This window comes from Eulemur rufifrons, chromosome 13, assembly GCF_041146395.1.
Source record: "Eulemur rufifrons isolate Redbay chromosome 13, OSU_ERuf_1, whole genome shotgun sequence".
NCBI classification, from domain to species: Eukaryota; Metazoa; Chordata; class Mammalia; order Primates; family Lemuridae; genus Eulemur; species Eulemur rufifrons.
Window position 1 is genome coordinate 3,603,071 of NC_090995.1, and position 26,457 is coordinate 3,629,527.

General features: G+C 38.6%; 1 protein-coding gene across 1 annotated transcript; it reads left to right on the plus strand.

The window, feature by feature from the left end:
- The first annotated feature begins 5,109 nt into the window (after positions 1-5,109).
- ADH4 (alcohol dehydrogenase 4 (class II), pi polypeptide) lies at positions 5,110-21,255 on the plus strand. Its single transcript, XM_069485335.1, has 9 exons — positions 5,110-5,279; positions 6,910-7,011; positions 8,453-8,594; positions 9,542-9,629; positions 11,287-11,518; positions 15,048-15,308; positions 17,910-18,045; positions 18,889-19,027; positions 21,148-21,255. Exons 1-9 carry the CDS (start codon positions 5,184-5,186, stop codon positions 21,170-21,172), a joined length of 1,221 nt encoding a protein of 406 aa, XP_069341436.1. The 5' UTR covers positions 5,110-5,183; the 3' UTR covers positions 21,173-21,255.
- The last annotated feature ends 5,202 nt before the right edge of the window (positions 21,256-26,457 follow it).

Genomic DNA, 26,457 nt, shown 5'->3' on the forward strand with positions numbered 1-26,457 from the left:
ACAATTCGGTATCTCTTTCTGTGGTCTTTCAAGTCTCTGACCTTCATTTTCTCCTGAGGAAAAACCCAGGCAGCACAGGTCCATTCTGTGAATGTTTCCTGCTATGACCTGTGACACCACGAGAGCTTATGCTGTGAGCCAATGGTAAAGAATTCCTGTAAGTGCAGTTCAATCCTGCACACTATACTCACCCTAGAGAAATCACAGGATGCAACAGAAACAAGACTGAGCACACCAAATTTGACAGTAAAAGGTAAAAGTACGACGAAGGAAAAGTATGAAGTTTGTAACACAAAGCACCCCAATCCAGTCTGAGAGATTTGGGTAGGCCACCCTTGAAGAAGTGATGTTTAAGCTGAAACCTGAGTAACAAGGAAAAGTTGTTAATATATTTGCCAGATATCCCAATATTAAAACAATTATATTAATATATTAGCAGGAATTGTTGTCTCACAGACATTCATCTAAAGATGAAAAAAATATATTTTCTTGGATTCTAACTAGAACATATAGTAATTCCATAGAGTAATAATTATTAATTTTATAATATTAGAATAAAAGTAAACTGAACAAGTTCCCAAAATTCTATTTATAAGTAAAGACAAAAGAAGGGAAACTACAAAACCCAAATTTGATCAGACTAAAAATTCAAAATCAGCAACTTGACAACAAACCATGAACTTTGTAATTAAACAAACTTCAAAGCAGGGTCCTGCTCCCTTAACAAACAACCGAATGTTATCAAACACGGAAACTATGTTATCTTATTTGCTAATGGTCAACATGATATCTATCTCACAGGGTTACGGTAAGGGTTAAAATGATAAGGGGCACAAGGTTCCTGATCGTCAGCAGGCGCTAAATAAGGGTTAGTTTCTTCCCATTAAATAAAACCAAACAGAAGTTTTCTCTTAGCTCATAACTTAAATAGAAATAAGATTTATAACAGCAAAAAACTCTATCATAAAATCAGTATATCAAAGAGAATAAGCCTTTCCCTTCCCCAAGATGGAGACTATGGGAGCAAAGATCCTTTGGCTAGAAATTTAACTGAGTATTTACTAGCATGAGCACGTCTAAGTCTCTTTTCTGGAAATCAGAGAACTGCCATTGAAGAGCCAAGTGGCTCCATTATTAGTGCCCTGCATGGCCCCAGAGAGAACCTGACTCAGCCTAAATACAATGACTCGTAGACTGGTGATAGCTGCATGGTGGCCTTCATCCTGTTACATAAGTATACACCTGCCTGAGTGGATGTCTGCAAATGCACGTTAAGGAAGCTGCAACTGAGGCAAAAAGTTGTAATTCTTTACTAAGGAGTTGTATAATTAGATGTAGAAAAAAAGGAAACCAGTATTTTAGAAATAAGAAGAAAGAGCCAGTTGGTGCAGAAAGCCAATGGGTTCAGTTTTAACATGTTGGGTGTCAAATGTGCAGTTTGAGTGTTCAGACTGAGACTGATGAATTATTATAAAATACTATTTATACTGATGTAATGGGAGGAAAATCATATTTCTATAGCCATATGGAGCATTGATAATTTTGGAAACAGCTATAAGCCTGAAAATCAGAAGTCACAAAAGGTAAAACCATTCTCTAGGAAGAATCCATGATTTTAACATTAGAAGAGCCTCACATTCAAAAACCAAAGGATTTACTATTCTGAGACCTCTCTCCCCCTCCTCTCAAAATACTACTCAACAGGCTCTTTGATGTTTGCAGAAAGGAAGACTGACCCCATCTTCAAAGAAGCTCATCAAAGCGCAGCACAGAAGGAAAGGCAGAAAATAGATACCAAGCATAAGTGTTAGTGCCTCTTGTGTTTCCAAGGTAAATCGTCAATTTGACCATTTTTTTTTTTTTAATTTATAAACAACGGGAATTTATTGCTCACAGTTCTGGAGGCCGGGAAGTCTAAGCTCAAGGCCCCAGCAGATTTGGTGTCTGGTAAGGGCCTGTTCCTCACAGATGGTGCCTTGTACCTGCCCTCCCCTGATGGAAGGGGCAAACAAGCCTCCCCAACCCTCTTTTATAAGAGCACTAATCTCATTTATTAGGGCAGAGCCCTCATGACCTAATCACCTCCCAAAACCTCACCTCTCTACACAACCCACGCTGGGTCTCAACATGTGAAATTTGGGGGGACATAAACATTCAGACCACAGCAGATGTGTAGATAGAAATAAAACAGTATATAGAATGGTTTCTCTCAATAACAAGTCTGATCACATCACCCTGTTACTTAGAAGGACTCAGTGATTCTTCGTCGCCTCGGAGGTAGAGTTCAAACTCCTTCGCATGGTTTGCTAGGTCTCCCATGGTCTCAGTCCAACACCTTCTTCAAAGTTTCACTTTTTTTTTCAGCAACAGTGAACTATGAATATGAAATATGTTACCTGCACATATTTTGCTATTTTTGGCCTTCATACTCCTGATTATGCTGTCCCCAATGCCTGGAATCCTATTTCCTTCCCTTCCCAAACCTACCCCGGGTTTTTTCTCCCTGATTCTTTAACAGTGAACTCAGGGCTGGGCGCGGTGGCTCACGCCTATAATCCTAGCACTCTGGGAGGCCGAGGCAGGAGGATCGCTCAAGGTCAGGAATTCGAGACCAGCCTGAGCAAGAGTGAGGCCTCATCTCTACTAAAAATAGAAAGAAATTATTTGGACAACTAAAAATATATATAGAAAAAACTAGCCGGGCATGGTGGCACATGCCTGTAGTCCCAGCTACTCGGGAGGCTGAGGCAGGAGGATCGCTTGAGCCCAGGAGTTTGAGGTTGCTGTGAGCTAGGCTGACGCCACGGCACTCTAGCCTGGGCAACAGAGTGAGACTCTGTCTCCAAAAAATAAAGAAAGGAAATGATATGATAAAAACTGTTAGGAATACTAACCCAGCAGCATTTTGAAACAGGGACTAACAGAGGGAGCTCTGAAAATAGAAAACTCAGCAGGAAGGCTATTGGAATAGTGCATGCGAGAAATAATAAGACGCTTAAAAATGGAAAGAAGGAAATGAAAGACAACAATGTAGAAAGCAAGGTCAAGGGAGGTTTCAGAACTGTAAGAAAAAGAATGGATACGCCAGTGTCAAAATAGAGAAGTCAGAGAAGGAAGCGCTTTCAGAGTTTTGAAAGAAGATAAACAAGTTGTTTTGTGAACATGAACACTGTTCAAATAGAAATGTCTAGGAGCAATTGGAAATTTCTGTCTAAAGTTCAGATTAAGGGGAAAGAAAGTATAAAAATATAATGAAAACCAAGAGAGAAGATAAAGACTGGAAAAATTAAATGCTACAGAGGAATTTTCTAAAAGGTAAAGATTTTGTTTGTTTTGTGTGTGTGTGTGTTTTTTTTTTAAATAATGAGGCCACTACCAAGAAAACAGTATCAATAAAAAGAAAGATGAAAACCATACGAGTTAAGAAGTGAAATGTGGGTAGTGAGAAAGTGGACACAATGAGTATAAATTCTGCTTTCAAAAAGTTTAATACAGCCACTTAAATATCAAATATTATAAATTTAACATTTAATAAATGTTAAATACTCAACAATAAAATATCAGTTAAAGCCTGGAGGGGAGGGTGGACTACTAGGGGACCATTAAAGAAATGACATAGATAATGCAAACATACTAACAGAGCAAGATAGTAAAAGTATGTTGTTAAAATTCCTAAAACACATGGAACACAGAGCACTTGCCTGTACCTAATATCAAGCTTCAAAATGTGTAAAGCAAAAAGTAAGAGACCTATCAGAAAGTAACACATTAATGATTTGTTATTTATTTCTTTTTATGTTTAACTGATACATTTTTGAGGTTCATGTGATACTTTCATACATGTATACAATGTGTAGTGATTAAATCAGAGTAATTGTAATAATGCTTTTTAAACATCTCTCAGTAGTTAATAGAATAAGCACACCAAAAATCAGTATGAGCTGACTCCAGTACAACATTGGTGCTTATTAATAATCAGAAAAATACACATTAAAAACACCATTAGATATCCTTACATACCACTAGATTATCAAAATTTTTAAAGTCTGGTAATTCTGAGCCTGGGTGAGGATGTGGAACGAGGAAGACTCTTGCGCTGGTAGGGAAAGCACTTGGTAAAGCCGTGTGACCTGGTCTACCGCATTGGGGATGAGGCAACTCCACTCCTAGTCAAAATATTTCACAAACAGCCCAGGGCATTCTCACAAATGACCATGCCAGTGTGACGCCAGGGGATCGCAGCCCCAGGAGGTCACATGGGCACTAGACACCTGTCCTCTGGGGTTCCAGGGACTGCTCTGTTTGGGAGGATTAACAGAGACCCAAAACCACAGGGGACAGGTTGACGGGCTCACTTATCAGGAGGGACAATTAGAGTAGCTCCTCGGCAGGGGCTAGACAGGGCTCCCCAGGGCTGCCACAGAGCTGAAGGGGAACTTGGAGGTTTGGGGCAGTGACTTTTCACCACGCTGAACAAAGCTATTTCATTATTTTGAGAGTTGGCATCACCTTAATAGTATGTACTAGCTAAATATCAGTCCTAAATTTTCCCTAAGGGGACTCAAGCACCCGTGGAACCAGATACATGAAAAGAATTGCTATGCAACCACTGATTCATTATAAGCAGAAAGAAAACCAGAAGTGAAAATGGATGTATTAATCATGGTCAATTCATACAGTGGAATATTCTACAGTAATGAAAATAAACAAGCTACAGGTAATGTGAATGACTCTCACAAACATGAGTGGAGAGGAGGAAAGTAGACATGAAAGAATACATACACTACGGGGATTCCATTTATATAAAGCTTTTAATAGAGAAACCTAAACTATTGAATAAAGAAGTATAATTAGAGTAAACCCATGAAATATGCAAGTATATGATTATCATGGTTATTAAGAAGAAAGATGGGTAAGGTTAAAAGGGGGGATTCTAGAGCAACAGAAGTGCCCTTTATTTTATAATTATTTATTAACCCATCCTTATATGTTTAATATACTTTTCTCTATTATTTTATGTTTTGCAATAAAATAAAAAAAAGAATAAAAAAATCTTGGAGCTGGCTGGGAGCAAAGGGGTTTGCAGCCGAAACCTGATAGCACCAATGACCTGGTAAGAGGTAGGCAGAGCAACAGGAAAGGAGAAAAAGTGATTGGAGAATAATACAGCGGGAACGGTATTTATGCAAAGACAGCTCAGGACAGAACGAGGAGCACCCTGGGTACAAGGGGAGGCTTCTGCGCAAGTTTCCCAGAGGAAAATGGGCAGCAAGGGCAGAGTAAGTGGATGAGCTGTATCTTTGTTCAGTTCATGCTTTTTGTGTCTTAGACTGTTTGATAGAAGCAGCTTCCTTCAGGGATCACTCTCAGAATGCAGCAATTTAAGGTTGATCAAAATTCCTTAGGAATTCATCCTAAGGAAATAACTGTGGATTTGCTGAAATCCTTACTAGAACGGTGTTCAATTAAATATTATTTAAATGGCAAAAAAGTGATTTAAGTAACTAAGATACAACCATACAATAGGATCTTATATAGGGAGCCTCAAAGGATTTGCATGAAAACCATAAAGTGATGATAAAATTACACATGATTTTTATTTCTTTTTTTCCTTACAACTCTTGGGAGGCTTTGGCATTTTGAAGCTTCCTGTAACTAATATATATTTCATTTGTAATAAGGTCAATGATATTTAAAAACATACTTCAAACTTACATAACAACTAATGTAAAATATGTATTCATGGGGTCAAAGACTTGGAGAAAATCCTACCAAAAGTAAAAATAGTAGCATTAGAATGGAAGATTATTAATTTGTTTCTTTCTACTTTCTTTCAATGTTACGTATATTTGAAATTAAAAACTATAATTTGGGGCTAGAAAAAATATTAAACTAGGGATTATAGAATCTTAAGTGCTTAATTTCTTTTCATGCATTTTTACCCAACTTCTTGCAAAGAAACTAAATTTTTATTTAATTTATATTCTACTGATCAATTTAGTAATTATGTAGTCTCACTCCTCAGACTTTTAATGAATCACCTGAGGATCTTGTTCAGATGCAGATTTTGGTGTACTAGATTTGGGACAGGGAGTTCTCAGGTGATATGAATAACTTCTAGTTTGAGGACCACACTTTGAGTAGCAAACATGTAAAATACATGTATTCTCTAGCAATTACCCGACTCAGGCAATGCAGAGCTGATTCCAAACATTTCAGTCAATAGATGCTTATTGGCCCTCTATCCTGTTCAAACCCTATAAATTTATCCTAAAAATTCGAGGCATTACATTAAGGTAAACTTTAATACCCTTGTTCTTTTCAAAAATAAAAAGTGTAGACCAGGCACAGGGGCTCGTGCCCTTAGTCCTAGCACTCTGGGAGGTCGAGGCAGGAGGATTGCTTGAGACCAGGAGTTCAAGACCAGCCTGAGCAAGAGAGAGACCCCCTCTCTACAAAAAAATAGAAAAATTATCTGGGCATAGAGGTGCGCACCTGCAAACCCAGCTGCTCAGGAGGCTGAGGCAGCAGAATCCCTTGAGCCTAGGAGTTTGAGGTTGCAGTCAACTGTGACGACCCCACTGGGAAACAGAGCGAGACTCTCTCTCACCAAAAAAAAAAAAAAAAAAGTAAAAAGTGCAATGAGTATAACGTAGAATTTAACTTCTCATTTTCAATTAAGATCCTTTGTCTTTAAAATAATATAATTATATGTAAAATCCAGCCACAAATGCCTTAATTCTTCGTCATGAAATTATGGTATCAATATATTCTAATTTTTTTACATGATATCCTCTCTCTTTCCCCTTCTTCCCCTACATCAATTCTCTTTCTTTCCTACCTTCTCTCTTTTTTTCTTTCTCTTTCTCTCTCTCTCTTTTTCTTTCTTTCTTTCTTTTTCTCTTTCAGGTGATAAGATGCAAGGCAGCGGTGGCCTGGGAAGCAGGCAAGCCCCTTTGCATTGAAGAGGTGGAGGTGGCTCCCCCCAAGGCTCACGAGGTTCGCGTTCAGGTGAGTGGGGACTTCCCTCCTGCAGGGAGAGACAGGGCCCTGCCTGCGGACTTGGTTTCTGTCACGTCCGTCCTACGTGGTACGTCTGAGAGACCCTGGACTTTCCAGTATAGAAGAGCTGCATTTTTAGGCTCAGGTAAAAACAGGTATCATCCAAAAAGGAACAAATTATTAATTATTTTGGTAATTTTCAATCATGGGCTTAAACTTTAATTGAAATATCTCAATATTAATCATTTACCCGAAGAATCAGACGAAGGAATTCACTTTGGATTAGAATTAGTTAGGTTTTCTTTTTGTTTCCAATTGCCAGTTACTGGAAAGTGTTCTTAAAAGGAAGAGAGAGAATCTGGTCTGAAACGAGGGAGAGGGAAATCTGGACATGCTGCCCTGGGCAGCATGAGTGTCCTGGCTGCCAGAGGAAGGGACAGGAGGGGTTGATCAGGGAGCAGAGACTGTATCGGACAGAGCAATGTCGCCGATGGCAAGTTTGGACAATTTCCCCATTTTTCCCAGGTTGGCCAGGCTGATATTGTTCCTCGGGACCATCACGCTAAGCATTTGTGCATGAGAATGAGTGGCACGTCCTCATGAGCAGAATCTTGAAAAAGAACCATATAGGGATACATTGGTCACTAACTTAGATCATTCTTTATTTGATATCTCTCTTTTAACTCTAAGAGGTATATTACCTCAATTTCATTTGAACAAAATTTTTTTTTCATAAGTAATTTTTCAGTGGTTTTAATAATATACCTATAGTAAGTTTTTAATAATCTTCAATTTCAGTATTAATAATGCCACAACAGAAAAATTTACAGATGACAATACATCACCAGAATCACAAACACCTCAGATATACACATGGTTGAGGCATTGCAGCCCTTGCACTAAAAACTGTTTAATCAATACTCAAATTTGGATAGCAAAAGTACTTTTACCATCATTATTTGGTCTATTCCCTACAACATTACTCCATTGTCATGAGGAAGAAGTAGAGAATTAGATTTAACCCATGTAATATACCTACTTCTGCAAAAGAGACTTGAAACTAGTCTTCTGACTTCAGAATCAGAGTGAACAAAATTTGAACAAGCCCTAGGAGCCTGTGTTCCATCCACTTCCTCTGCCTAATAGACTTTCACTTTTTCCTATTACCTTTGATTTTTTTTTTCTTTCCTGGAAACAGTAATTGCCAATCCTACCTCTTTTTTATGATTTTCTGACAACAATGAAAGGTAGAAAACAAAGGGTGCATTATGAATTATAAAAGGAAAAGAATCTAACCTAATATATATTTTTTCCAAATTGCAATTCTTTTATTGAGTTCCGGGAGTATTGTAAGGTTTCAAAATGACATCAGCCCTAAAATTATAGGAAACGTTCAACCCAATAACATAACTGCAGAAACACAACCCAAATCTGCTATTGCTTTTTGCAGATTGTCGCCGCTGCCCTGTGCCACACTGACGCCCTCACCATCGACCCTGCGTTCAAGGACGCTCCTCTCCCAGTGATCCTTGGCCATGAGAGCGCAGGAATTGTGGAGAGTGTTGGGCCAGGAGTGACCAACTTCAAACCAGGTATTTTATTTTGTTCTGGTGAAATGAAAATGTAGGGTATTTGGGGGATAATTCTTGATAGAATCTGAGCTTTGCGTGCTGTAATTCACCCCGATTTACATAGGGGACCATATTTTCCAAACTTAAACTGAGACACACAATCTATATTATTAATAGTATCTTTTCCCCCCAAAAAAGATTATAAAAACAGATTGCTTCCCAAATTTGTCATTCATAAAGGAGTCTGACCAACATAAGCCCTGTTTAGTCTCAACTCTGCCACTTACTAGCTGTGTGACATTGGCCAGTTATGTCACGTTCCTGTGATTCAGCTCAGATTTCTGTTTTCTCAAGGGCAGGTAATAATAGCTCCCATTTCAGAGGGTTGTTCTGAGAATTGAGATAATACACCTAAGCGGTTAGAATGGTGCCTGGCCCATACCAAATGTTGATCCAGTGTGAATTATCATTAGATCTTGGTCAGCCAAGGACATAAACCATTATTAAATGAGAATTGAGTAAACAGTAGGAAAAAGTAGAATTTGAGAGTAAATGTAAACAGTGAAACATGGCACTGATATAAAGTTTACTCCCTATGAGCTAACCTATCATTATTCACCTCTCCTATTATAGAAGGATGTTCTGTTTCGTACAGGGTGTTTGGAAATAAACAATAGTCACAATGCAGAGAGTTATAATCACACCAGAGTCTCAGCCAGGACTCCGCATCTGATGATATCAATGTAGATTTGTTCTTTGACCAGCAGAGTAATTTTTTTAAAAATACAACATATGCAATACTCAGAGGAATCTGCAGTCTTGCAAGGTAGTGAAACACTATAGCCATCTATTCTTTCTGCTGAATATAAAATGCATACTATAAACAAATAGTGTTTTCTACTGATTCATCAGGTAGAAATGATAAGGAATATCTTAGGCACCATTGAATATATGCCCTTTCTTTCTAGGTGACAAAGTAATTCCATTTTGTGCACCTCAATGTAGAAAATGCAAGTTTTGTCAGAGTCCCCTTACAAATATTTGTGAAAAACTCAGGTAAGCTCTATAAACTGTTAGTAAGAGTATAAATTCATACAAATATTTTGGGCAGCACATTGCAATATCTAAATGGAGTTGAAGAGGTATGAATATTCTACCCACCAATTCTAAGCCTAGTTGTGTATAAGACGTTGTTGTAAATGCACACATGCTAGAATGTTCATTGCAACACTGTTTATGATAGAAAGCAAGTAAAAACAGCATGAATCTCCACCAATAAGACAATGAGTTAAAATATTACTAGGTTATAACACAGTGAAATACTATACGGCAATGAAAATGGCTACATTCGAACTATATGTATTAACGTAGAATAATCTCACACACATAGTGTTAAGAGAAAGAAGCAAGTTGCTGAAGGATATATTTAGTAAGGTGTCATGTACAAAAACAATACTACACATTGTTTATGGTTACATGTGTATGTAGTAAAAGTATGAATACATCCTGGAATAAGAAGTGCTAAATGCAGAATAGTAGCCACTTCTACAGGAATGAGAGAGGGACGCAATGGGAGACAGCAAAGTAACTTGCTCCAAACCCACAGAGATATAGGTCTGGGAGCCAGGTTTGTAACCCAGAAACTCTGGCTCCACAGTCTAAAATGTTAACCACTTTGTTTTTACTTAACTGAGACTATATGGAAAGATCCTTTTGTCCTTAATGCTAATTCAAAGTAGTTATATAAGAGACTTAAACTGCACTACTCTTAACTATTACTGTGCGCTTATTTTTCATCTCTAAAATGGGGACAGCGATAATGCCTTCTTTACAGAATTGTTGTAGATATTCAAAGAATGTACTTTTTTGCTAACCTTCCATGAAATAATGGATTTAGACAATGGAAATTCTCTATTATGAAGACAGATAATCATATATTATGTCCTTCCACAGAAAAGTAAAACCTAAATTAGATCAAGCGTATAGATAAAAAAAATACTAATGTAAGAGAAAATACAGGGACGGACAAATAAATACGTTAAACCAGATTACAGGAATGTAATCAACAAAATCCAGAATGAGGAAATGAGGAAAAATCTACAAGACAAATGACTCAGTTTCTTCAACAAATAAATTGCAAGGAAAAAAGGGAGGGGAGAAAGGAATCCATAAATTAAAAGCCATTTAAGAGACATATTGGCCAAAACAATATGTAGAACTAAAAGAATCTTTCAGAGATAGCTAGTGAAATATTTACAGATGAAATAGTGATGGCTGGGATTTGCTTCAACATATTCCAATGCAGGGGACAGGGTAGGTATTCTGGAGGAGTAAGAGATGGAACTAGATTGGCCTTGAGTTAAGAGCTACTGAGCTTGCAGATGGTGCATGAGGGTTCATCATGCTGTTCCTTCTACTTTTATTCATGTTTGGATTTTCCATAATAAAAATTTTTTAAGAGTTAATACATATAAAAACCTTAAAAGTGTTTCTGGTACATGAAAAGCATTTAATAAAAACTGCTGTTTGTTGTTATTATCATTAAAGTACTTCCAACAGACTCTGTATGTGAAAGTATTAAATCATTTCCTCAATTTTTCCATCTTATAAAATTGTTATGACAAATACATAATGTGCAACATATTTTGTAGGAAAGTGATCAGTGTTTCATTGACTTTCTCCTTCTATATATCTCTCTTTTGAAATTTTCTAGAACAGACAAAAATCTTATTACTCACCAAGAACTAATGGCAGACAAAACCAGCCGGTTTACCTGCAAAGGAAAACCAGTTTACCACTTCATGGGAGTCAGTGGCTTCTCTCAGTATACTGTGGTGTCAGATATTAATCTTGCCAAAATCGATGATGACGCAAATTTAGAGAGAGTTTGTCTGCTTGGATGTGGGTTTTCATCTGGCTACGGGGCTGCAATCAACAATGCCAAGGTAAGCGGTTAAAGGCAGGTTGTGTCAAACAGAAGTTACTAGGAGGTAGTGTGATGTAAAAGAACTAGAGTTAATTACCTTTAAACTCATTAAACTGTAGTAGAATAATATCAACTACAAATACTTGTGGGGATATTTACATCATATTACATATATAAGACATCTGGCCCAGTACCTGGCATATACGAATGAATGCATAAAGCCAGGTGCATAGGAAACCCTTAAAACATCTTGGTGAGGCTTGGTCCTCAGCTTTGTAATCCAGAAAGTCCTTTTTATCAGGTTATCTAGAGTTGTTCAGCATCCAGGAAACAAAGTCAGCCTCACCAAGACAAAAGGCTGAACAAGTAGGCATGATATCAAGGTGTGACTTTTCATTGAGAATTTTATCTGCCATGCAAAAAGAAACACTACTCTTTGCTACCAGCGTATTATTTCCTTCTAAAATTGTATTCGTGCATTCAATCATTCAATAGTAAAAAAATTAAAACCGTCTGGGAAACCACACTATAATCCGAAAGCTGTCAGAGAAAGGGGACTGGTAGCTAGGTGAAGAGCGGATGTGACCCTGACAGTCACAGCCTCTCTGCTAGACTAGACGCATTGGAGACTCAGGGAAGAAGTATCGCTCTTCGGGCCTCCTCTGCTGGACTCCCTGCAGTCCAGCCTGTTCTACTGCTCCAGTCCTTTCAAGGGATATTAACATTAGAGATTCTGCAACAGCTTTCCTTTTTAAAAAAAAAATTATTTTTAATTAATAAAAATTATATATATTTACAGGGTAGAACATGATGTTTAGATAGATGTACACATTGTGGAATGACTTAGTCAAGCTAATAACATACTATAACCTCACCTACTTACCATTTTTTGAGGTGAGGACATTTAAAATCTACTCTCAGCAATTTTCAGATATACATTATAAACTATGGTCACCATACTGTACGATAGATTTCCAGAAATTATTCCTCCTGTCTAACTGAAACTTTGTATCCTTTGGCCAACGTCTTCCTCTTTTCCATCCCTCGTCCCAACCGTCACTTCTAGCCTCTGGTAATCACCATTCTATCCTCCGCTGCTGTGAGTTTGACTTTTTTAGATTCCACATACAAAGTGAGATCACGCAGTATCTGTCTGTCCGTCTGCTTGGCCCATTTCCCTTGCCATAATGTTCTCCAGGTTAGAACATGTCACAAGTGCCAGGATTTCCTTGTTTGTTCAGGCTGAATAGTATTCCTTTGCGTATAGATACCACCTTTTTCATCCATTCACCTGTTCATGGACACTGAGGGTGATTCCATATCTGGGTCATTGTGAATAATGCTGCAATGAACATAGATGTGCAGATCTCATCTCTCTGGGATATGTACCCAGAATTGGAATTGTACAGCTTTGCTTTCAAATCTAGTCAAAGTCAACTTAAATTGCCAGGACTTGTTCTTCCTACTGTTGAGGAAGAGACCCTACCTGCTAAACCTGCGGTCCCCAACTCCCAGGGCACAGGCCAGTGCTGGGCTGGTGGCCTGTTAGGAACCAGGCTGCTCAGCAAGAGGTGAGCAGCGGGTGAGCAAGTGAAGCTTCCTGTGTATTTATAGCCGCTCCCCACCACCCGCATCTCCGCCTGAGCCCCGCCTGCCGCCCCCAGCCACTGTCCATGGAAAAAGTGTCTTCCATGAAACCAGTCCCCCATGCCAAAAAGTTTGGGGACTGCTGTGCCAAACCACCTCATAAGATGCTCACAGAAATTAATGTGATAGAAGAAATTGAGGAAAGTGAAACACCAGTAATTCTGCCCAAAAGGCAAGAGGCTTAATAAAGTTTCATTTGCTTCTGGGAAGAAAAGTGAAGCAACAACTCTGTATAATTACTGGGGACATCCCTGTAACACCAAAACTCCTATTTCTTACTAATTTCCTTGTATCCTTTGCTGCCAATTAACCCACATTTCACAGAGATCTATGGAAGTCTGAGAATGTCCTCTACACTGATGTTAGGTAGATAATCGTCCACTGTGTGTAGCCCTATTTGCAAATTGTGGGGGCAATTTATAGTGATCCCCCCTGTAAGTGCTGCAAGCAAGGGCACTTGGACACACAGGGGTCCGGTCATATAACAAGCTGTGCAAAATACTCCACGTCTACCCAGTTGTGAGCTGGCCTGAGAATCTAGCTACTAGTTACAATGTTGCTGCAATGGGAAAAATCCATTTCTAATTCCAAAGAGATGCACAGGCTCTTTTTAACCCAGACTCTGGAAAGATATATTGGAAAACAGAATAAACATGTGCCACAATATTATAGTAAATAGGCCATAATAGGAAAAATAGTCTTAATATTTGCAATATATACATTTCATTTCCCTTGAGTAGCAAAAGCCAGGGTATGCATGACTAATAATATGCATAAATTAAAGTAAAAGATGTGCATCCTCTCTGTTCCTTAATAATTTTGTTTCCAATTTAGAATGTATTAACACTTCTCTTGGGCAGATTTTCTCTTTTCCTTTTGTTTATGCTTTAATCCTAACAGTTTCTCATCCTCATTAGAAAATATTAAGTATCTCTCTGTGTACTATTTTTCTACCACTATACTACTCTGTAGAATAGCATATTCCAATTATAGCTTTTCTTATAATCTTGTATATAATTTCGATTTAATTCAATGTGACAAATATTTCTTATAGACTCAACATAGAGAAGCTCCTTGATAACTATGTGGAAGATAAAAAGTCTCTGCCTTCACAAAACTTAACAGTCTTTTAAAGAAACGCACACAATCAATCAAGGCAAATTATAAATGATACGACACAGGAAAAGCAAAAGGAGAGGCACTGATTTCTAATTGAATAACCAAGTTTCATAGATTGTCCTTGAAGTCAGGCCTAGGAGTATAGCTCTACATTTTAAGTAAAGAAAATAAGGTGAAACCATCAGGCAAAGGGAAAAGCATGAGCTAAGCCACGAGGAGAGAGAAGTGCAACCATTTGTTGCGGCTGCTACACTGGGGAGGTCATGGAGATGAAGTGGGAAAGTAAACAACGGTCAGACAGTAAAAATCCTTCCAGGCTATGCAAGGGAATCTGGACTGGATTCCATTTCAACGATGTGATGATTTAGAATGATCACGTGAGTCGCTTTAACATTAACACCACCAAATAATGTCTATTAGAAATATAAATGTCAAATAATATGTCATCCAATTTTAAAAGGAAAATAATAAACCCCTTAGAATGAGTGGCATTTCGAATTTTATTCCGATAACACTGAAGGGAAAAATAAAAGAAGAGAATTATTTTCACTTGGGTTTATTCCTTATGAGCTGATAATCTTAATGGGCCTTAAATGATTCTCCAGATGTAGATGGTAACAAGTCCACTTTCACCAGATTTCCTCCACTGACCACATCACAGAGTTGTATAACAGGCCATCTTGTATTCCTACGTCAATCCCTCACCTCACCCTCCCCCTTAAAAGAAAAAAAAAGTAGGAGGAGCTGCTTTCAAAGTTACTTTATAATTTTCCTGCCTGCAGGTCACCCCTGGGTCTACTTGTGCTGTCTTTGGCCTGGGATGCATGGGTCTTTCTGCCATCATGGGTTGTAGAATAGCAGGAGCTTCCAGAATCATAGCTGTTGACATCAACAGTGAGAAGTTTCCAAAGGCCAAAGCCCTCGGAGCCACGGACTGCCTCAATCCTAGAGACCAAAATAAACCCATCCAGAAGGTCATCGTTGAACTGACCCAAGGAGGTGTGGACTTTTCCCTGGCTTGTGTAGGTGGATCTGAAGTCATGGTATGTACGTTTTTTCCTTGGATCTTCTTTTCAATTGATTATTTGGCCATTAAATACCAGGGGAGGATAGATTATGTCCCTCACAGTAGCTGTAATCTCTCCTTCTTAAGATTTTCAAAGAGTAGGAACAAGGAAGCAGAACTGGCAGCTACAAATCATTTCCCACTCCCTGGGCTTTGCTGAATTTCCTTCAGTGCCCACCGACAGGCAGGGCCCTCCCCCTGCCGGGACCACCTCTGCAGCTCACTCTTCTCTTCTGATGAGATGAGCAGCCATACCAGCAGCATCTGAATCGTATTTGCAAATGTTCCTTTTCCTTTTAAGATCCCTTTAAAAAGCTCGTATTATTAGACTGGAGATAATATTTTCTCATCTTATTTTCCAGGATAATTTCAATTCCTTATTTCTGAAAGACGATTTGGGGGTTTCTTCATTTTTAATTAGCTGAAGAAATGTTCCTTTTGACCATTAATGAAGTCAAATGACAGGTGCATGAACTGAGCTACAGCATTCTTTAGCAAAAGACATAAAGGAATTAATTAATTGCAATACATAAACAAATAGGAATAAACACCTGTTCTGCTTAACCATTTTATACATTATTTATTAATAATATATATAGCCTGAGCAAGAGTGAGACCCTGCCTCTACTAAAAATAGAAAATTTAGCCAGGCATGATGGCAGGTGCCTGTAGTCCCAGCTACTCAGGAGGCTGAGGCAAGAGGACCGCTTGAGCCCAGGAGTTTGAGGTTGCAGTGAGCTATGATGACACTACTGCACTATACCCAGGGTGACAGAGTGAGACCCTGTCTCAAACTATAGAGAGAGAGTATATATTTTACATAATGGTATATCATAAATATTTATTAAAATTAATAAACATCAATGTATACGTACATTGATTTATTTTTATATTTAATAGCAATTTGTTTATAGAAGCATATAAATTAATGCTTATATATTTATTAATAGCATATATTAGATATATACGTATATAATAATCTATTATAAGTGATACTAATGTATTAATAAAGAATTCTAATTCATACCTAATATTGTGTTATTCATATTTTGTTATTAGTATCTTCTACATGAAACGCAGCCAAAAATTAACAGAAAATTTAGAAATGAACATTTTAAAAGAACTGTGCCTTATGAGAGGTGAAACCTCCCCCAAAAAACCCAGAAAAGGCAGATTTAGAGGAGGGAGTGAAACAGGGTGATCGGTGTTTCTAACAGCTGCAAGACATTCGCTCCCATCTTACAGCAGGGAGAGCTTAGCGACCCACAAACAATCCAGGTCTGTCCATCAGATCTCAATAAACAGGCTGTAAAATTAGCTCCAAATTATATCTTTGAAATTAGCTATATTTAAAAAAAAAAACACACACACACCCCACAAAATTAAAAAAGTTTTTTCCTGAACACTACAATGTTGTATCATTCGGATTTCTTCTCAACTCAGGACAGGCTACATATTGACAGGGACCCCCTGCACTTTGGGGCCCTGCTGTCCCTGCACGGGTTGCACCCCCACGGAGCCAGCCCTGGCTCTTCTACTCCAAAAAGCAGGGTAAAGAGCCAACTGCAACATGTAGGCAACGTGCAGAAATGTAGCTTGCTAGAGTGCCCAGCCTTACTCTCCAGAGAATCAGTAAATAATCACCTAACGTATATTTGCTCAAAGACAGGAAGCAGGGTTTTTTTTTTTTGGGGGGGGAGTGGTTTTGTTTTATTTTTATTTTTAATGAGATGACCAAAGAATTCATCAACTGAATTATCTGCCTGTGGGTACTTCTTATTTCGTCAGTGAGAGCTACGAAGTTGTTGCGATGTTATTCCTTTCTACTTACACCTTCACTCAGCCTGGCTCCTAAATCCTACTCTAGGGAAGGTATAAAGAGTAAAATTCTGTACTTCAGGCTCCCAGAAGTAGGCTTTGTGCTGGTTCTTACCTGACTGGGGTGTCCCCCGACCAGAATGGAGACACAGGAAGAGCTAAGCCACAGGATACTGTTCCTCAGTCACTGTGCTCACAACAGTTGCACTGTAACTTACGCAAACTGTTTCAAACAGCGTCTGGCAGGTAACACGCAACAAGCATCAGCTATTACTGCATTGCTCCGTGTTCAAAGCTTCAGGCCCTGCTTTTTTAGTTGACTTTGGTACCTGCAGCCTAGGCTCCTAGAATTGCAAATATTTTACTATATGTCCACGGTAGGTCATCAAAAGCTTGCTAATTAAAGTTTATAATATCTTTTAAAGATCTTTCCAAACTCCATGTATGTGTTTCTCATGATACACAATAGGATACATTCTAAATTCAACCTAACTACTGTATTATATAGGGTAAAATAATCTGTTTCGTTTCAAAATCTTTTTTAATGAAGCTCAAAATTGTATTGAACGTTCTGTCTATAATGCAACCCTAGAGCCTTAAGGCTCAATCTACAATGGCACTAGGATGTCATTAGCTTGAATCCCATTATCTTACGTGCAGAGTTGGATAAATTTTTCCTAAAGCATTGTACTTACTCACACTGGAGTGCATATTCTACTGTTCTACTTACTCAGATAATCTTTCGTGTTTGGTCTTCCAGAGAGCAGCCTTGGACTGCACAACAACAGGTTGGGGAACATGTACTCTCACTGGAGTAGCCGCTGATGACAATGAATTGACTATTTGTCCAGAGGAACTCATACTGGGCCGTACTATAAATTCAACATTCTTTGGTGGTCAGTTTTTTTTTTTTCTTCATAGTTTATAATTTCCTTCATAGTAGTGCTGAAATTCTTAGAGTGAAGAATAGTGAACGGGAAGAAAAATAATTTGTTTAAATATTGCGTGCCTAGTGGGGCGCGTTGGCTAATGCCTGTAATCCTAGCACTCTGGGAGGCCAAAGCGGGTGGATTGTTTGAGCTCAGGAGTTCGAGACCAGCCTGAGCAAGAGCGAGACCTCCTCTCTACTAAAAATAGAAAGAAATGATCTGGATTTAAAATATATATAGAAAAAAATTAGCCAGGCGTGGTGGCACATGCCTGTAGTCTCAGCTACTTGGGAGGCTGAGGCAGGAGGATCGCTTGAACCCAGGAGTTTGAGGTTGCTGTGAGCTAGGCTGACGCCATGGCACTCTAGCCAGGGCAACAGAGCAAGACTCTGTCTCAAAAATAAATAAATAAATAAATAAATACTGAGTGCCTAGAACATAAAGACTACACAAAAACTATTGTATTAATTGTTTGAAAGTAAATGGAGTTTATATAGAAAGATACTGTAATTTGCAAATTATAATTCAATTTGCATTTAAATAAACCAACATAGAGGAACAAAAGGTAAACTTTGACCTAATTGAGATAATTCCTTATCTAGAAGGGAAAATAATCTTGAATTTTTCTTATAAAGAAGATTTTTCAAAATAAATATAAGTACAGAAAATTAAAAATCGAGGGAGTTCAACCTATCTGGAGGACGGCAGATCTGACCTATCAATTTCATTCCTCCAACAAACACTGACTAAACTACTTCTTCCCGTCAACCACTATGTCTTTTTTTATTTGGCATTTTGGCCAAATTACAGGTTGGAAAAGTGTAGATTCTATTCCAAAGCTGGCGACTGACTACAAGAATAAGAAATTTGATCTGGATGCATTGGTGACCCATACGCTGCCTTTACACAAAATCAATGAGGCATACGACCTAATGAACCAAGGAAAAAGGTAAATAAATCAGCAAATAGATAATGGAACAGTTTAGAAACCATTTATGATTCTATTTTTATTTGACGTTAAGAACTAACCAGCTTGTTTTTTGGGACACTTTCCATGGCAGAGATGCTAGATATGCTTAAAGGATTAAATAGTCACCATCTGGAAAAAAGAAAAGCTTCCATGAACCTGCACTGCTATACACTGTTACGATGTAGAGCAGTGGTATAAACTGACACATATTTCCCCTTTCACAAACAATTCACTTAGGTAGGGCTGCTCCCTAGAAAGAGAGGTTTCTATACAGCATGATTTTAGATCCTTCTGGCACAATGTGCTCCTGAGGCTGGAGTCATCACTGCACTTTGACACAGAGTGCCCACTCCAGCCCCTCGTGAAAAGAGATGGGTGGAAACTACAGAGATGTGAGCAGTGAGTGGCAGGGACTGGGTAAAGGATGCCCCGACTCTCTCATTCCCTGGCTTTGTCACGGGGCTCCAATAAGACGCTTCTGATCCACTATTTTAGCTACAATATAATCCCTTGCCATGGATCCTAGGAACTAATTTATAGAAATGCCCCAACTGGGGGATCTCTAGGGGTTGGGGAATTGGTAACAATAAGATCAATAATTTTAGGTAAAATGTTTAAGCACAGCCTCAATGAATAGAAGCAAAGACCAAAAACACCAGGAACAATGTTACATAGAAGAAATACAGAACAAAGAAGAAATTCAAAGAGAAGACATAACAAAAGAGGGGGGTGGGGGGGCAACCCTAAAGTAAAATGAAAACGACAGGAGTTTAAAGCAGAGAATAAATGTTGCAGAAGAAAATAAGTTCCCGGTGTGAGGACCCAGGCTAATTTATAGGAAAGAAACCTGAGAAAACCTTCCCACTGACATCAACTCCTCAATCTGCAAACATATTAGCTGCCACGTATCAAAAAGAAGTTCAACAAAAGGTAAAGAAAAAGATTAGCATTATTTTTTAAGCTACACTATGTACATTTAGTGTACAAGGCCTGCAGTATTTTGCACAACCTCAATATCCCCGTAAGGAGTATTCCTCAAGTTAAGTTGTCCTGGAATTTGAGGCCTTAGACCGTTGTACTCACATCCTCTACCATGACCCCTTTCCCTTAGAGTTCTCAGTCATGAAATACACCCACAAGGAATGCTAAGTGGCAGCCACGGAAACTGTCACATTAGTAGCAGTAGGTGGAGACATCTGATTGTCTCCAAGCAGGCTTCCCTGGTCATCAGCCTACGGGTAGACACCTGAGTGGGGCCTCCTACTCCTTCTCCGGTCCACTGAAAAGACCACCTGACCGCCCACACAGATGGAAAGGCGGCAACAGGGAAGGCAGAGAATGGGCCTTCCCAGATGGACTCACTGTGTGAATACAGGAAGCACAAGAGAGGAGAGGTCCTCCCGCCAGACCAACTGCATAGAAGCAAGGGAGTGGGGGAAGGGGATGGGACACAGTGACCGACTGGCCCGGTGAGGTGCAGTGACCCTGCCCCATGATGAGGAAAGGACACAAAGGTTCTCCTTCCACAGGCAGGTGTAGCTTCCAGTTCCTGGAGGAAGAAAACCTTTCTGCATGGCACCCTGCTGATGCCAGGGGTTTCACAGCTGCAGCAGTAATGTCTGAGATAAGGCAGTCTCTGTCCTGGAGGCTTAACTACTCTTTGCTTCTACGTGGTGCAGTTATCCAGGAATAAGAACATTTGGGTTCTCAGAAAGTAGCATCCCAACACAACCAGCACCCTCTCCTTTGGTGGCCAACTTTGCCCTTGGCTATAGGAGAACCAAGAGCAGTGACTGTTCCAAGACTAAAACCTCTCACCTCACTTGGTGTGCTCTGCTCTCCTGGACAGCACCAGTGAGCAGGAAGCACTTGCTCAGGGTTGAGTGAGGGGTCCTCATTTCCCCCCGGTTTACTAGCCCTATGTATAGAACAGTATTCTTGCCATGAGTGGAAGAGGATGACAAGAGAAAAGGAATTCGGCTTAACAAAGTGGTGTCTATGAAGGAAGACCAGATCCTTAAATGAAAAACTAAAAATTATTCATGGGCTTTAAATTTATCATGAAAATTATATCTGTTAATGTTCTTTACGATTAACAGCATCCGAACAATCCTGATCTTATGAAGATGCCAGGAGCGATTTGGAATACTATCTGACTGGATCTGAACCCGGTTAATTTATTACCTGATATGATGAAACAAGGAAAACTATGAATTTAAACAAATATTTATAGTTAATAGTGCAACATAAAATAGCTTTAGTGTTACAAAATTTGTACCCATAAAATATAATTATTCCTATGTTAAATAACTAAGATAACTGAGGTGTTTAGGAATAGAATATAATGTTTAGAAATTGTTTAAAACTAGTTCTGGGAAGGGAAAGGAATGAGAGAAAATAAATAAAACTAGATTGGCACATGTCCATAATTTTTTAGGTTGGGTGATGAATATATGGAGTCTCATTGTACTATGGTGAAAATTTTCCAAAATAAAAAGATTTTAACTGGAAAAAAGACTACATATATTTTATATATCTATATTTAAAATGCTATGATATAATTTCTGTGTTCCAATAAGCGACAAACCACTCTGTTTTAAATAAGCTGCTAAACAATCTCCTTTGAAAATTTGTTAATTTCTTTTCTCTCAGCCTCATTATCAACTATAATCACAAGTAAGAAGATATCAGAATTTATGTAAATGAAGGTTTTAAAAAGAAAAAACATCCATACTCTCAAATTTCTATCTGTACAAAATAACTGCCCTTTCATCTTGGATAATTATTACAACATACAGTGCTTAGTGCTTTACTGTTTAATGATCTGTTATCATTGGACACTATAATGCTGTTTTCTATACTCAACTAAAAGTGACAAAAATCAATGTGCTTACAAACTAATATAGCAAGCAAAAGTATTTACAGTTACAAGTTTAACAGATAAGATTTACATTAAAAGTACAAAATGGAAGTTTTCAGACTGCTCTACATGTTACAATGGACAGGCTTAAAGGGCAAGATAGACAATAAATTGGATCGGAGTTGCAAAGGCCAGCTCTCACCTTGGAGTAACTTCTGAAACCTACCAGTTTTCTCTAAAAATGGTCTACCATGCACTGAACTGTGAGAGGAGATAAACATCTCAGCTCTGGTAAGGAGAACAGTAATATCTCAAGGTAGAAAATTATAGTCCTGCTGATTTAAGATTCCCTTTCATTAGCAATGGAAGCCAGTGAATCCTTGTTAGCACTGTGGGGGCTAAGATCGCCCCACAGGTTGTTTGTTGGCCTTCCTTGTGCTATTCCCTGTGTCAGTTCCCTTCTCTCTCCTCATCCCGACCCTCCTCTCTTTTGCTTCCTTGAATCCTTCCCAGGGTCCCTTTGAGACCCATCTCCCTTTCAGATCTTTGCAGCCACAACCCTGTTTTTACTCCCTGATCTCCTTTGGTGTTTAGTGTCTTCATGGAAATCCCAAGACATGCTGCTCCTGTCGTTGGTTTTTCAAGGATATGTTTGTAAACTCCTTGAAGGCAGAACAATCTTTGAATCCATCCCTCTGTCTATCACAGATACTCAAAATATCTGTTGCTGGATGATAAAAGTTTATCCTCACAAGTGTCCAAACAGTTTCTATTCACCCTTTTGAATGTAATTTTTCCAAGATATTTTCTACATTTCCCTATTTTCCTAAACAGAAAATGCCAAATCTAATCTTAATAACTCAGAATAGCTGTTATGATCATTAACGTTATGCCAAGTTGTGATCCAGTAGTCTCAGTTTCTCTCTCCCCCCCTCTGCAATTTCTCCTGCAGGGAATGTCCCTGCCTCTGTCCGTCTTCTAATTTCCATGTGCGGTTCTGTGATTTGAAAAAACAAAAACAAACCAAAACACACACACACACACACACACACACACACACAAACACACTTCTGATTGTTCTTAACAACGTTGTCAGGATTATTTATCAAATCAATGAAACCCCAGAGTGAGGGGCATGGAGTTTACAGCTTATCCTTGATCAGTTTTTCAGCAGCAGAGGCTTCTGCTCTCACCATGCACTTACTGGAAACTGCTAGTAAATATAATTATAGTATCAGAATTCAAAATGTACACAAGGAATGCCTAAGTTACCCAAATATCTCTGTTTCAAAATGAGGAATGAACGCTGAATCTTTATAGGATACTCCAGAGACAACAAAAACTATATACCAGGGATGCAATTGGCAAAAACTTCCACTTAGGACCTACACTTCAAAGATATGAAACAAAAACCTGCAAACTACTGACAGTTGTTGACTTTTCCTGAGTGTTCTCACACTCATTCTTCACTTAAAGAACGTTGCTTTCTGAAAGACAAGGGGCGACACAAGTTGCACTGTCTCAAGGGAGTCAAGCCACTGAAACAAATCTGGACTGGAACTCGACCTCTTCAAAGGAAAAAAATGTTATTTTAAAGGTTTGATGGACAATCTACTTTCTGTTGTTCTAAAGAATTTCTCCAGAATGACCTCTGCTCCTCCCACAATGCTCTAGTTCAAACATTGAAATCTTTTCCAGGCACATAAGCCACGGACCTTCTGAGTATTAAAGATCATTAAATTTTCAGGAAAAAAAAATTGTATTCTCTAATATACGATACATGGGTCTATAGGAAAGAAAAAAACCAAACTGATTGTTTTTGGTCTGAAATGATTACAGATATTTAAGAATGCTAATTAACAGTGTGCACAATACTTGAATTTGTAAGGCAATACAATCATAGTGGAGTCCTCTGATACGGGGAAAAAACGCAGTTGTAAGATATATTTACTGTCTTCAAAGATCTTAGATTGTGATTGTTTCAAAATACTACTACAGCGCCCTCTGGTGTTTCGTTTTTAATGTTTTTCCATCTCCCAGATCCTATTTTCTTGAAAAGAGGAATTCAGAGAGAATAAGAGCAACTTTCATTTATATCACAGTTTACATTTGAAAGAGTATTTTCACGCGTATTATTTCATCTGACTCCCCATTTTCTACAGGACTATAAGGGTTCTAAAGGGCACAACCATTTTCCTCTCTTTTCACAGCCTTACAGATAGCAGGCCTCCTGCAACGCACCCTTTGAAGTAGGAAAGGCAGAATTTACTAACCTCATTAAATGAATCCTGTATTACAGGGAAAACAGACAGGTTTTCTGACTGGCTTATGAGAAGTATGATTCTCACCTGCAAGCTGAAAATTATCTTAGGGATGGATGGGAACAGGTAGGAGAATGTCCTTGTTCTTAGCACATAATTGCTACAAAAGTTAGAGGTAGTTTTCATGAGGTTGGTAACTTCCTTTCAAATGGTTCTGGCTTGGGCCTGTACTCCCAGCACTTTGGAAGGCCAAGCCAGGGAAGATCGCCTGAGGCCAGAAGTTTAAGATCAGCCTGGGCAACACAGTGAGACCTCCACCTCTACAATAAAATAAAATAAAATAAAATAGCTGGGCGTTTTGGCCGTGCTTGTAGTTCCAGCTTCTCAGGAGACTGAGGTGGAAGGATCACTTGAGCCCAGGAGTTCAAGGTTGCAGTGAGCTATGATCATGCCACTGCACTCCAGCCTCAAGAGACAGAGAGAGACCCTGTCTCAAAAAAAAGAAAAGGTGTGTGAGAGAAAGAAAGTAAACATGGCAAAAATATTAATTGCTACATCTAGGTGAAGGACATGGAGGTGTTTGTTGTCCTGTTTTGCAAATTTTGAAATCTTGAAACTTTTTAAAATAAAAAGTTGGGTGAAGAAAGAGGGATGCTTTCCAACTTGAAATACAATAAAGAAATCACTTTTTATAATATTCCTGGCACGTGGTCAGCCAATTTTGGGTTAAACACCTTCACAGGCCAATGTCTTCCTTACGGCAAAAGCTAAGATCTGCCTTCCCAGTTCTGCAGTCTGGAGCCACACAGAGTAAGCCCCGTCCCTCTGATGGTTGAGACACCTGGCATGCTGCTTCCCCCCAACAAGGTCCTCTTTATTCCCAAATAAATATCTCTGAGTATAACTTAAACTCAATGTTCCATATGTACTCTGAATAATAGATTACTTGGAAACATACACCAGTAAAGTTTGTATTTATATATTCTTTGGCAGACATCTCTTATTGTTGACAAATATTGATCTTTATAAAATCCCTAAATATTTCCTCTCTGAAATGCTATTAAACTCGATCACTCTTACTCTATAACTTTAAACCCAAGGATAGACAGTTTAACTTCTATGAAGTTTCCAGGTCTTTTGGGAAGGAAATTTTAAGTAAATATGGCATTTAATGATATAGAAGAAAAACAATATCCTCCTTATTTTATTGTGATTAAATAATTTTTTATACCTTTCTCTATTGTTGCCAATAGAATTCTGTTCTATAGGCCTGCTTAAATGTAGCTAATAAAATTTCAGAACCTGGGCCTTAAAAAGGAAAATCTTTACAATTAACCAAAGGAGTCTCAGAAAGATATGAAAGAGATGTCCCTTATCCTTGCAGCTATAAAGAAATACAATCCTACATCATAAACTACTTCAAAAACCTGATTTGATAAGGTATTGAATTATAAACATTCCCAAGAATATCAATTTGTTCTCCTTAGCATATGGAGATGTGTGAATATTCATAACTGTTATCGGAACATCTTCTGTTCTTTATTAAAAAGAAATTCATTCTCTGTTAATATACATGTTATTTGAACCAAAAGTTCTCGTATGACTTCAATGGCTTTATAAAGTGTTGCCGTGTCCTGTGAAACTAACCTCCAAAAGGAATCAGTAATTCTGATTGCTTTACTGATAAGGTTTTGACCTGGTAAGAATATTATAATAGACATGTCTGTATTTCTAAGCAGTATTTTAATTCTGCCAAATTTAGAGTAAATCATTAGCACTTTCCATTTATCCTGCATGCATAATGGAATAATTAAAAGCTTAGGCCTTTGCTACATTTATTTTTTTAGTCAGAGAATCTGAGTCTATATATCATTTATATTAATAAATCCACAGATGAATAAATCGATGCAGAAACATGACAGAGCACGAAAACCATTCTTTAAGTGCTGACCCCAGTGAGAACACATTTCTGCCTCCTCCATGTTGAAAGGGATCCAAGGTAATTAACCTGTCACAGGGCAGCTGTGGTCCCCCTGAGGTGTTGTACCCTACTGAGGACCTAGGGTTGGTGGCAGTGCTTATCAATCTGGTATTCAACAGTGGCAGAGCTGACGCAGCCTACGTAAGGGAACTGCCTCTGCTGCTGGGCCCACGTTCATCTCCGTGGCCACTACGTTCAGTGGCCCACCGAGCAGTCACTTGCATGGGCTGCTGAACAACGTCCCCAGCGTGGGTCACCTTGTTCCCCCGATTATGGACAATGTCACCCAAAATCGGACCTAATGGAG